Raw genomic sequence first — 13,809 nt, 5'->3', positions numbered from 1 at the left:
TACCAACCCTGAAATAACTTAGGTATCGCATGGAAGCGTAAGGCAGTTTCTCAAGACTTTATTTTTAAAAGGACAAAGACTAATATTACATGTTCATCGCAGACTCAGAAAATTTCTGTCATTTTTGATTGGTAGAGAATGCAAGCAAAATGATACATTTTATAGTCATATTCCTATTTTCTTTCATGAATTTTTCACTTCTGATTTGTTCTCTGCTCCACAACAATGAATATTCATTGAAGATATTCCAAGTCTGTGATACCAGCTTAACATTTACGTTCTTAGGAGCATGTAAGTGTAGAAAATAGCTAGCTGTCTTTCCCATTTTAAAAAGTGCTGACTGCAATATGGCTTGTCCATGATTCTCAGGACACACATGAGTGTTCCGTGGTTTCGCTGTAAGGACCTGCCAGCCAGCCTCTGGCCCAGTGTCCTTCTGTGGAAGAGCCTGTGATGCCTGAGCCCTGTTTCATCCTTGGAGGATCTGTCATGTCGTTGTGATGTGAATAAACTAGAAAACCTCGTTGCACTCAGGGAGTAGGTGACTTGCCACAGGATTCCCCGGCAGCACCTCTTTCTCTCTACTTTGAAGGAAATTAAAAGAGGAAAATGAGAATCTGGAAAGTCTGGGTGGGTCCAGCGGGACAGATGGATGAAGCGGAATGACTCTTTGCAGTTAGCCTAAGCTTGGTGGGAAGCCACAGGCCCTGGGGGCAGGACGTCAGCTTGAGTAATTAGCTCATGATTATGCAAAGATGCTCTGCCAGCCTCTGTGTTTCTCTTTCTTCTTACTGCCTTGGGCGACTCCCTTTTTTATGACCATCTTCTGTGTTGGGCCTGGGAGCTGTAACGTAGCAAACAACAAAGGAGCCCGCCCTCTGCCCACTTCACTTTCACTAACAGTTTTTTTGAAAGCAAAAAGAAATTAAGGCAATTAATGTGGGCAGTAGTTGTTTCCTATTCAGGTTAGATATATACAAGAATTTCGCAAAAGAGTTTCTAAGTATAATTATTTCAGGTGTCATCTGGTTTGAGGAAATTAAGGTACATAATTGTAATCAATCATAATAATTTGTAATAGCCTTTTCAAACAGTCCTGTAGCAATGATTTATTAGATGTTTGTCAAACACTGGATGAATATGTAATGTTTTGTGAGATTAGTATGTGTTATTAACACTTTTAAAATGAGAAAAACTGAAATTTGGTTTTAATTTTTAGCTCAGGAACATATAGATACTAAGTTCTTTTTTCTGCCACAATCTCCTTAACTAAGGAGAGGATGCTTTAAATATATTTCCCATAGGTCTGAATAACAGAGCTTTAACTTCCCACAGGAAGGCTTTTTTTTTTTTCTTTTTTGTGGCAAAACTAAAATGTTTCTGTGCTGGCAAGCTTCTGGGGTCTGTCCAATTTCATCCATTAAAGCAGTTCCTAGTGCCTTTTGAGTGTTGACTAGTGAGTGAGAGTTCTCCTACATAATGCTAGAGAAAAAGCCATGCTAGAAAGCAGCATTTTGAGGACCCCAGAAATCTCTGTAAGGCGTTAGTATTAATAGGCTTGTATCCCCCATTCTGTTTTTTTCTTTCTATTAAATATTTCCATTTGCTTTTCATTCTGTGGTATTGACAAGAAGGGGCTTATTGTGACTGATAGTTTGCTTTAATTAAAAAAAATCATTTTTGGGTCAAGATGATACTGGGTCGCTTGGGGTGTAGTTGCCCTGTGGGTTCTTGACTTCACCAAAGAAAAGAATTTCAGAGAAAGTCCAAAGTGTAGTTTAAGAGAAAATTTAATAGAAAGAAAAAACACCCTCAAGAGAGAGCATGGGCATCTTAAGAGAAAGGACACGTGTTTGCCTTTGACAAGAAGCTGTATATAATTTTACAATGATGGTTAAACAAACTATTCCATGAGTTAACAGTGGAGGGCTGCAGGTGTCTGGTCATGAGTTTTGATGACCATCTCTTAACCTTTTGAGGTCACAAGGACCTTCTAGATAATGTAAGTCACTATCTAACTATATTTGGCCTTTTCTTAGAACAGTAAGTCCCTGTGTTTGGGGTAATTCCCTGTTGTTCTTGTAATTTACCGCAGTGATAGTTTCACATTTCAGCCCCAAGATGATCAGGTTTGATATGACTGACCTGTGGGATGGAGGTTGTGTCCTCATAAGAAAGACACAGGTAGCCGGGCTCGGTGCCTCAGCCTGTAATCCCGTGCCTTGGGAGGCTGAGGTGAGTGGATTGCCTGAGCCCGCGGGTTCGAGACCCGCATGGGCAGCTTGGTGATACCTCATCTCTATAATAAATTAAAAAATTAGCCAGGTGTGGTAGCGCACGTCTGTAGTTCCAGCTACCTGGAAGGCTGAGGCGGAAGGACCACCGGAGCCCCCAGGGCGAGGCTGCGGTGGCCGGGAGCAGCCACTGCACTCCAGTCTGGGTAACAGAGTGAGACTCCAACTCAAAAAAAAGAAAGACACAGGCATGCTTAACCACCCTGTTCCTCTGTTATGTAAATTAGACCTCTCTGAGGAAACCTGCCTGACTACATCTAAACCAAGTACTATGCTAATTATCCCTGCCTCAAAAAGAAGGAAATTAGTAGAATTTCAGTTCAGCCAACAATACTGATTGCTACAGTGTTCTGGCTCCTCCTTGAGATTCTAGGAGTCCTACTGAAAAGAAGACTAAATCCTTTATCTTGAAGAGATGATGTTATATTATAGTGAGAGATACATACTAAACAAAAAACAAAGTAAAAAACCAAGTTTTGTACTAAATACCAAGGTGGTGAGTATTACGGAAGGGAGATTGGAGCTTGTACCAAGCTTTGTTTGTTCTCTGTGGCCTTTGGATGTTTCAGTGTTCAGAGAAAGAAGAACCAGCAGAGTAGACTGAGAAGGACTGATGGACAAGTGAAATAAAAGGCAGCCAGGGAACGTTCTCTGGGAGGCAGAAGGGGAAGATGTATTGTAGGGGGGCATGATCAGCTGGATTATTACCCATGGGTTACGTAGTTAGATGAGCCTGGTGTGGTTGAAGTAATTGCGTGAGGAATTGCAGACTGCAAATATGGGTAACTCTTGAGGCTTTTGCTTATAGCAGAGATTGGGGATGTAGGGGTCAGTAAAAGGTTTTGTTGTTGTTTTATAGATTTAGGGGTACAAGTGCATGTACTGCCTAATGGGGCAGTCTGGGCTTTAGTGCAACCACTCAAACAGTGTACACCATGCACAAGAGGTGATTTCTCCTTTTTTTTAAAGATGGAAACAACAACCTTGTTAGTGTGCTAACGGAAGTGACCCAGTTGAGAGGACGAAACGGATAGTGTGTGACTGGGGACAGTGTGGAGAGCAGAGTCCTGAGTAGAGAGTTCATATCCAAACTGAAGCGAGGAGTGGGAGTCAAGAGCGTCAAGGAGCCAGGAGTGGGTTTGAGCAGGGCGGCCTGGTGAAGGCCAGGAGCTCTCTCACAGAGAGAGCCCGGAACCGCCCTGCGGACAGGGCACGTGACTGCCTTTTTCTTTTTGTAATGACAAATGGAGACTCCTGCAACTTATGAATATATTTGTTTCTGAAATAATTGTCTGGTGCTTTATGATTTAAAAAATGAAGAATGATTTCCCAGAGGCAGAAGAGAAAAATAATTCTTTCCTTTTTCAAAAAAGTCACATTTTTTCCTACTACTTTTCTGAAATACGTAGTCTGTTATTGGCTTGTTTGATTACCTCATGTTTTTTCTTTTAACTTTTCAGGCTGGAGTAAGACAGCTTTATGTACAGATTGACTTTGCGGCCATGTAGTGAATGAAAAGAAATAATGCTTTTTTGGACCAAATTTTTCTGGTACTGTACAATCCAAAACATTGTACCCAGTTTTTTAAAACAGAGAAGTCATCGCCACAACTCCCAGCACCAAGCAGGCCAGGTAGAGTCAGTGTCTGCCCTGAGGAATCCATGGCCAGGGGATTGGAACTAAGGTCTCCTGGACGTTGGTCTTGTGTGTGCTTCCCTCCAAACTGCCTTGATTTCTGAGGTTACTGGTCTTCCTCTGAGTGTTGGTCTGTCCCTCCTTTGTGTTGTGTGTCTGTTTTCATGCCGAATACCCTCGCCCCGTCCTCTCATCCGGCCTATGAGAATTCAGACTCTGAGTCTCCAGTCCTCTGGAGTGTCTTCCGTGAAGCTGCTGGGAGCCACTGCTTTCATTCCCACAAAACCAGTGTTATTGTTATTATTTTTTTTCAAAGAAATGCAAATCTGTTTTATGCGTAATGTCACAATTGCTGACATTCCTCAGTATAACCATATGTTTGTAAAATTGTTTGTACCTTACAAACTTATGAACCAAACCATATTGGGTTTTCAAAGTGCCTTTGTATCAGAAAATGTATTTGCCAGCATAGAAATGTACCATCAAAGGTCATGTGTATGTGTTTAAAATGGATATTCTGTAATCTGTACAAAGTAGGACTCTTGCTAGTAAAGTCTACAGCTTGTCTTTTTGTGTACTTCCTATGTACTTTGTGCATAGGATTAGGGATATGAAAACCTTCTTTTTCTTGTATTTATCTCATCAAAAAACAAAAGGTGTTAATCTGCTTCTTAAAACAAATTTAACTATCACATTAAATTATGGGCTGTGTTTTCAAAACTTTGCAAATGCTTCTGTCATACAGAAAATTGTTTTGACTTAAAACATCTGTTGAATTACAAATTTCTATAAGAGCTATTGTGTCTATGATAAACTTTCCGTATATTTCCTTGCCATTTTAATAGATTTTATCGCAAAAAGAAAAGGCAGTGTAGCCTGAAGGCAGAGATGGTCGTGACAGTGTTGTTTTGCTTTTCATTCTTCAAACACCAAGTCATCCGATTAGTTTTCCTGTTTAAGCTTTGCACAGATATAGTTGCTTTCCTAAAGCAGCAGTTTACTGAGTTTGAATTACTAAAGGTACAGAGCAAGTGTGGTGATGCAGAGCCTTCCTCACACAGGGATCTGAGAAGTAAGAAGTTGACGTTCTGGGTTCTTGTGTATTTGAAAAATAAAATTGCAGTTTGAGATGACACATGCTTGAACACTATTTAAGTATCCTTTGTGTTTCATGAAGAGATAATGATCTGGAGAAACATTTTCCTGTTGTACTTCATTTCATCACAATATTTATTCCCTTTTAACGTTGAAAAGTTATACTTGGGGTAAAAGACCACTACGGGATGGTTAAGAACGTCGATAAATGCTAAGTACTTTCTCAGTGAGGTGGCGGATACCTTGGCTGTGTCGGTGCTGTTGGAAGGTGTCTGTCCCCATGTCTCACTTGCAGTTTCTGGCTGATCTATAGGAGGAGAGCGGCCCACTCTTTGTCCTTTTCTGAACTCTGCAGCTTGCTGTGAGCTGTCAGTAGCATCTTTCTTACAGATGAAGTGATACTTTCAAAACATGTTTGCCTGCTGCCAGGCAGCTCTAAAGCTAAAACTGTTGCAGTGTGATGTGTTTAACGGAACAGTCGCTGAGGCCCTTCGAGAGGGAAAGCCCAAGGAAGTACCCGGATGCTAGCTCTGCTCTTTCATTGTGGATGCGGCATTTGGACGCTGGCAGCCACTCCTAGGCCTGCAGAACTCTGGGCCACTCTGTGGGTTGGGGCGTATTATGGAAAAGAACAGCTCAGGATGGAGGCAGAGGCTTGCTATGTGCCTTAAGACCGAACTCTGTGTAGCTGTGCTGGCACTGCCTGTTGGAGACAACGGTGCTGGTCTCCAAGTGGCCTGTGGATTCTGCCTGCACTGAGACCTCCACTCCAAACGAAGCCTTGTCACACAGTACTTAGCTGTGCTCTCTGCTCACAGGCACAAGTAGCTTCACAGAGCATGTGGTGACGCTGATGTGACACTCCCTCTGCGCCTGCGTGGAAGAGGCCAGCTAGTGGCTCAGGGCAGGTTGGCATCAACACTCATGCTCCAGTCAAATGTCAGCACACCTGTGTGTGCAGCAGCAAGAAATCAGTGTGATAAAAAGCAAGAAGTACTTTGCCTTAGTGTTCTTGGCACATGTGTATCACTAAGGTCAACCATTTCATTGAGAGGTAAAACCTGATTTTTGTTATAAAGTAAATTTAGGGGCGGGCACTTGGGGAGGCGGAGGCAAGGGGATTGCCTGAGCCTAGGGGTTCGAGACCAACCTGGGCAACTTGGCGAGACCTTGCCTGTACAAGAAATAAAAAAATTAGCCAGACATGGTGGGTGGTTCAAGCCTGTAGTTCCAGCGACTTGGAAGGCTGAGGCAGAAGGATTGCCTGAGCCCAGCAGGTGGAGGCTGTGGTGACCATGAGTGTGCCACTGCATTCCAGCCTGGGCGACAGAGACTCTCGACTCAATAAAAATAGAAATAAAATAAATTTAACATGTTTTTGACACTGGGCTAACTCTTGTAAAAACAAAAAAACAAAACAAAACTGAGTAGTACTTGGCCAATATTTTCAAAACCAAGATATTCTCTGGTGAGCAAATGAGTATTGCTCAGGGGAAGTTTGCCTTGTAAACTTCCCCAAACAGATGTATAACTGTACCCATTCTCCTTTTAAAAATCTGGATTATATCACTCACAAAGGGCTTAGCAGACACCCAGCCCCCTCACTGGCTGACCCTGTGTCTTTGTGAAGGACAGTGTCCGGCTCATCTGGAGGTCACATCAGTGTTCCTCATGCCGTCATTCTTGCCGGTCGGCAACACACATCGCCAGCTTTGTGATTTCTTGTGTCTGTAGCGCTTCAGCACACGTATACCAGTCACCAAATACTGGGACTTTTGTGTAACTTTTTTAAGCAACCAAATCACTAACTCAGTTCTGTAATGTCTTACCTGCCTCCCCATGGAACAACAGAGATGGACATGGTAGGAGCCTGTTATGTGATGCCGGGTTTAAGAATGACAGTGCATTCCTTAACCCAGGACTTCACATCTCAGCAGGAACTGTCCTTAGCAGCCTAGTTTGCAGATGAGAAAACTGAAGCCCCAAAACACTGTCATTAGATCAGGGTCACACAGATTATCAGTGGCAAAGCCAGGCTTGGACTTTAGACCTTCTGACTCCAAGTTGGGCTCTTTGTACCCTGCCATGCTGCCTCTCCAGTTGATATTTGCCTTTCTTGAAATGTGGTCAAATATTATTTGTAAATAAAGGACACCTGACCTCCTTTTTTGGTACATTAAGGCACTTTATAAATGGAGTTTTATTGTCTCGTTTTTCAAACATAGTTATGAGGTTTAGGATAGTATTTCCATAGTATTCTTTATTAAAGCTATTATAATCAATTTTTAATCTTTTTTACTTTTCTAAAACCAGTTCCTGACATTTAAAAAGATGGTATCTGTACAATGAATCCTTTGAACTTCTGAGTGAAATGTTCTGGTAATTGCCTAAGGTTGTGTCCCATCTAGGGACTGCTGTTTCTTTACTTGTGAACTGGTTTGTTTAGAAACAGGGCTGATTCGCAGGTCATATCATTTCAGACTTGTCAGTTCTGCTTCCAGCCACAGAGAAGTTTTACATTTTAAAGATTCTTCAGAGCCATGTACAATTAGACATTACACATTGATAAAAGAAATCGTTTAATTCAGTAGGTAAAGTTCTGAAGTCTTACCAGAATCCCAAATGCTAAATGCTAAGTCCAACTCTTCATAGAAGCCTCACCTTGGGAAAGTTAGACTTTTTTTTTTCTTTTTGTCACCATCTTTGAAATATTTTCCATTTCATGAGAACTTTGGTAAAGAATGAATTATGTTTTCTTTGGAGGACATTCATTAAACGTTGTATTAGTGGAAGGGCTGTTTGAAGATTTGATCCCTCAGAAGCCTTAGCATTCTAGGTTTCAACCAGACTCAAATATAATGAAAAATTATGCATCAAAAAAGTATTTGAGAAAGGGAGCAGAGAAGTGCAGCTGCACTTAAATCCAAATAGATGTGATTCTTTCTGATGAGAGTGTTTTTCCTCATCAGAGACTGCAAATGACACAGAAAGCAGGGCTGGGTGTCACCTGTGTTACGTGTTTCTGTGCCAGGCGCTCCAGGTGGCCTCCTTCATGTCCCCACATTTAATCCTCAAATTTCTATAAAGAAAATTTTGAATGATTTTATACTTGAGAGCATTTTCAGACATCTTTTCTCTTATAACTTACCGTGAGGAGCTCTTATACCCACTTGCAGATGAGGAAGCTGTTTTGAGATGTTTTGCATGACCTTTCTGAGGACACAGCCAGCCACGGACCACTGACTGATAGCCCACTAGCAGCGACTTTGTGGATGTGAACCAGTCCACAGAGTTGTAACGATCCAGGAAGCTGCAGCGGGTCTCAACAGACTCCTGTAAAGTGAGTGAACAGTCACCACAAGATAGAGACTCATTCCTTCTTTCTCACCTACCTTTGCCATTGAACTGTGTTGGCTTGGAGGAATCAGAACTTCTTTAAGTGTTTTAAGGCTGGGTGCCATTGCTCACGCCTATAATTCCAGCACTTTGGGAGGCCGAGGTGAAAGGATTGCCTGAGCCCACAGGTTCAAGACCAGCCTGGGCCAATTGACAAGACCTCATCTCTACAATAAATCAAAAAATTAGCCGGGCATGGTGGCGCACACCTATAGTCCCAGTTACTTGGAAGGCAGAGGTGGAAGGATTGCCTGAGCCCAGCAGGTCGAGGCTGCAGTGGCTGTGAGTGTGCCACTGCGCTCCAGCCTGGGGGACAGACTCAAAAAAAGTATTTTAAAACCATTAAACAGAAACCGTAGAAAGTTTTATTGGCACTTGCAGAATAACCTGCTTACGAGACTGACCCAAAGACAGCCCTCTGTGCCAGTATGAGGAGAGAAACGGAGCTTCTGCCCAGAAGAGTTCATCAGGCAATTATAATTATCTCCTAGAAAGTATAAATAATTTTGCACTGCAGGAGAGGGAGGCGCCTTTCAAAGAAAGAAATCTGTTTCACAAATAGTAGCAATCTATGCCTAACACTTTGAACTCTCTACAACAGCTTTGAAAATTATTTGTAATTTTGATTGTGGTGTTGGGAAGCTTGTAAAAGAGAATATCTTTGTCTTATACGTCCTTTTATCCCCATCTTACCATGGAATTATACTCACATGCTCAGTGAATGTTTGGTTAACTGGCGGGCACTGTAGATAGTAGAGGACACAGAAGTAAGAGGTGGGGACGGGAAAACCAGTCACCATTGATTATAGAACACATCTCGCCATGTCTTTGGCACTTTTGCACAAATGCTTGGCTTTATGTTCATCTTGGCCATTTTCCTTCACATATAGTGGAAATATACAACATTTTTCATTTTGCATATTAAAGGGCAGGAATTGCACAGGACTGGGACTGTGCAACCTGAGCCACTTTGATTTTTATATCTTGTATGGCCAAATCACATACCAGAGTTTCCTTTGTGTTTATGGAAAATGGCTGTATTCCTATCACTTTAAGGACCTGTGTTCAACGTGCATTCTATTTCATTTATCCCAGATATATTATCATCCCAAACCCCTTCAGAGGCATTTCTCGAAGGTGCTTCTATAAAACAACACTACATGTTGTTAAGTGATTTAAATATCCCCAGAATATTTTTACCTTTTTTTCTCTTTTCCCCTCCAAATGCAAACTTGTAGTAGCACTTCCCTCTATTTCTTCACTTATTATTTTTTAAAATCACTTCTCATTGTTGCTTCCACTGTAGAATTTTCACTTTATACTAAGGGGGGAAAGGCTTTATTTTGAATTACAGCATTTGAATTTTGTTTATTTTGCCCATAGTGCATCAGTTAGCCTCAGTGAAGGTTGAGTTTTGAGATGGACATATCCTGTCAGTCGTCTGTTGTGTAATTTCATTGCTTTCTCTAATAGCACCTTAGTGAGTTATCCCCAACTTTTGAGTGTTTGGTAAACACAAATAGAATGAGTCTTTTACATTGGAAATATTGTGAATGGAAAGTTGCCAAACCCCTTCTAGTATGTTCTAAACACCCATAGACAACCTTTCCTCCCTGCCTCTAGTGGTTTTTAAACATGGCCGGGTTTCTCTCTGGTTTGTGATTCCTTTGGTGAAGATGATGGCATCAGAGCATTTCTAAACATGTTTGAGTGCAAGGCTTGGCTGTGATGTCATATTTCAGGTCATGTGGCTTGAATATGCTGAAGTGAGCAACTGTGAACTGCCTAAGTGCAATACAAGTCCATGATGTATAGTTCCCTTTTCTACTTGAACACATTCGTGTGCAGATGCTGTTTAACCTCAAGGTGTATTTAAAAATCACCAACAACTGTATCCAAACTTTCTCAATAAAATTTGTTTAAATATCTTACCTGCATCGTGTCTCTCAGTTTGATGCACTGAAAAGAACACCATGAACCTGGCAGTTACTGGAACAGACTCCAGAGGATTAAAGGAGTGGAAGGGGAAGAATGATTCTCAGAGCCGGGACGCAGCAGAACTCGAGGTGAGGAGCGAGGCCAGAAGGCTGGAAGTGTCCTCACCTTGTGGAGGCCTGCTATGGCTCTTGGTCATCCTGTGACCTCGATAACATGTCTTGGAGTGTTTAGCCCAGATATTTCCATTAATGCCAAACTGCTCTTCCGTCCTGTTCTCCACGGATGGTCTCATATATGAAGCGAAGATCCCAGCCTCCAGCATGAACCTCGCCCCCTTCTGGAGGCTTCCCTCTCGCCAGGAGCAGTCCTTCCTGCCAAAGGTCTCCACGCCCAGGCCCACTCATCCTGCCTTCCTGCTTCTCGCCCCCTTCTGGAGGCTTCTCACCAGCGCAGCCTTTTCATGTCGACTCCCAAGTGAGGCCTCACACGCATCCTCTGGTCCCTTCTAGCCTTCTCCATGATGCCTGCAGTGAGACCTCCCTCCTCCCTATCTGGCAGATGGTGTCTAGATGCTGCCAGGGGCTTCTCACTGAATACGGCAGAACTACCAGCACCTCAGACTCAGCACAGAAAAAACGAGCCACCCTGCCCTCCCTGACTGCACCTCTACTACTGATTTCCATCAGGACTCTCTAGGATTCTAAGAAAACCACACTGCCTCGCCACCTCCGTTTCCTGGGTCCCTGCCACAAGGTCTTCCTCCTTCCTTTGAAATCTCTCAGACTCTCTTTTCCCTCCTAGGACCCCGTGGAAGGCCGCAGCGCCCCCAGCCAGCAAGGCCACCTCCCCCCAGAACCCCTCTCCCAAACACACACACACTTCTGGCCCTGGCAGGGGAAAGGGTTTCCACTGAACCCAGCTTCTGCCCAGCCCCTGGGAACACCTGCCCTGGTTCTCGCTCACCTGTGCTGCCCTGACCTACCCAGCCCAGACTCCCGCCTCTCCTGCGTCCCGAAATCTGCCTTCATCCGATGCAGCTCGCACCCTTCCAAGCAGCCCCACATGGGCGGGCAGCTGTGGATGACAGTTCTGCACCGACCAACCCTGTCCCATGTCTGCTTCCCTTTCCTCCAAATACCCTGTTTCCACACTTGGCTCTCTGGCTCAGGCCCCCCAGGTGGCTCCTGGGTCTTCTCAAGCTCTCTTCTGACCACTCTGGAAACGTGCAGTCTCTCTCCCTCCTCATTCAGTCTCTGCCCTGGATATGGCAATAAGCAAACTCCATGAGTCCAGACCAGAGATACAGACGGCAAGGAGTGAGCAGACACAGCAGGCAGGAATCTAGGGACAGCCGCTCACTGTTTCTCATTCTGTACCCAAACAATAAGTAAATAATAGCACCTTAATGTGACTCTGGTTCAATGAAACTCTTGGCTCATCCAGCGCTACTTTCGGGTAAAAAAAAAAAAAAAAAATCAGCCAGGCTCGGTGGCTCAGCCTGTAATCCCGTGCTTTGGGAGGCTGAGGTGAGTGGACTGCCTGAGCCCGCGGGTTCGAGACCCACCTGGGCAACTTGGTGAGACCTCATCTACAATAAATAAAAAAATCAGCCGGGCGTGGTAGCGCATGCCTGTAATTCCGGCTACTCGGAAGGCTGAGGCAGAAGGATCGCCGGAGCCCAGCAGGTCGAGGCTGCGGTGGCCGGGAGCGGCCACTGCACTCCAGTCTGGGCGACAGAGTAAGACTCCAACTCAAAAAAAAAAAAAAAGAAAGAAACGAAGCAGCTGAATATCTGTGAACCTCGGCCAAACCTCGCCCTCATGCAGCTGTTGATTAGGGATGCACCACAGACCCAAATGCAAACTATGCATGAGAGACTCTGTATGTCTTTGAGCTTGGTGATGGGTTCTTAGACTTGGGAAGAGGCAGGATCCATTTAAGAAAAAACTGATAACCTGGATCTCATCAAAATTTAAATTTTTTGCTCTACCAAACACATGGTTTCAGGAACAAAAGGACGAGCTGCAGACCAGGAGAAGATATCTGCAAATCACCCATCTGACAAGAATGTGTGTCCAGAACACAGAACACTCAAAACTTAATCCTAAGAAAACAATCCGTTGTAATAGTTGGCAAAAGACACGGATGGATGCTTCCTCGAACAGGATGTGAGAACAGCGAATGCATGTAAAAAGATGTTCACACCATGAGCCCTCAGCAAAGTATAAACTAAAGCCATGGCAAAGACACCACCGCACACCTGTCAGGGTAGCCAGAATAGAAAACACTGCCACCAAGACCCTGCTGGCAGAGACACAGAACCAGGGGACTTACACAGCACTGACCAGAATGTGCATGGCACAGGCACTGTGGAAATTGGACAGTTGATTACACAGTGAGGCTCACACTTCCCATGTGATCCAGCAATCGGGACAGATACTCTAAAGAAACAAAAAGTATGATTACACAACAATGTGTATGGGAATGTTTTAACAACTTTATACATAATTGCTAAGAAATGGTAACAACCCAAGTATCGCTGGGATGAACGGATAGACAAAATACAGTCTGTCCACACAGAGAACACCACTTAGCAATAAGCAGAGGGAAGTTGGGGGCGAGGAGAGGCAGAATCAAGGGGCAGGGGAAGGGGTTCTTCTGGGTGGCGGACTACTGTGTATCCAGATCAGGGGTGGGGTTTCACTATGATAATTTTAAATAATGTTAAACAATAGTATTGAAGAGCTAAAAACCATTAAACAGCAAACACATGTATGTAGCCTTCAGGCATTTCTATTTTAACTACCAACACTGGCATTTCAGATAGACTGCAAACAATAATGTTCATATTTTTCCTGCTGATGAAGAATGTAGTTTTCACTTTACAATTTCATTTAAGTGAAGGTTAAATTACACACAGGATGGGGTTGCCAGATTTCACAAATAAAAATAAAGGAGCCTAGTTAAGCTTAATTCCAAATACAAATTTAGTCGAGTCCCCACTACTACCCCTGGTGACTTTTAAGATTTTTCTTGGTCGGGCTTGGTGGCTCAGTCTGTAGTCCCAGCACTTTGGGAGGCCGAAGCTAGTGGATTGCCTGAGCCAGCAGGTTCGGGACCAGTCCAGGTAATTTGGCGAGACCTCATCTCTACAATAAATAAAGTTTTTAAAAATTGGCTGGGTGTGGTGGCACGTGCCTGTGGTTCCAGCTACTTGGAAAGATGAGGCGGAAGGATTGCCAGAGCGCAGGTCGACACTGGAGTGGCCGTGAATATGCCAAGGCACTCCAGCCTAGGCAATAGAGTGAGACTCCAACTCAAAAAAAAAAAAAAAGGTTTTTCTTTTTTGATTTTCATCAGGTTTTTAGTTTTTTTCTGAGTCGGAGTCTCCCTCTGTCACCCAGACTGGAGTGCAGTGGCATGCTCACAGCCACTGCAGTCTCAACCTGCT

General features: G+C 43.7%; 1 protein-coding gene across 1 annotated transcript in view; it reads left to right on the top strand.

Moving 5' to 3' along the window:
* The window catches only part of SLC30A7 (solute carrier family 30 member 7), a 65,970-nt gene extending 61,321 nt beyond the window's left edge, over positions 1–4,649 (top strand). Inside the window, exon 11 of the mRNA XM_008051088.2 lies at positions 3,755–4,649. Within this exon, the coding sequence (XP_008049279.1) occupies positions 3,755–3,802 (48 nt within the window). The 3' untranslated portion in view covers positions 3,803–4,649. The remainder of the gene's footprint in view (positions 1–3,754) is intronic.
* The last annotated feature ends 9,160 nt before the right edge of the window (positions 4,650–13,809 follow it).

The sequence above is a fragment of the Carlito syrichta genome, unplaced genomic scaffold (genome assembly GCF_000164805.1).
Source record: "Carlito syrichta isolate Samal-C Ts95f unplaced genomic scaffold, Tarsius_syrichta-2.0.1 Scaffold63521, whole genome shotgun sequence".
In the NCBI taxonomy this organism is placed as follows: domain Eukaryota; kingdom Metazoa; phylum Chordata; class Mammalia; order Primates; family Tarsiidae; genus Carlito; species Carlito syrichta.
The sequence above is the reverse complement of the archived record's forward strand: the minus strand, read 5'-3'. Positions and strand labels throughout refer to the sequence as shown.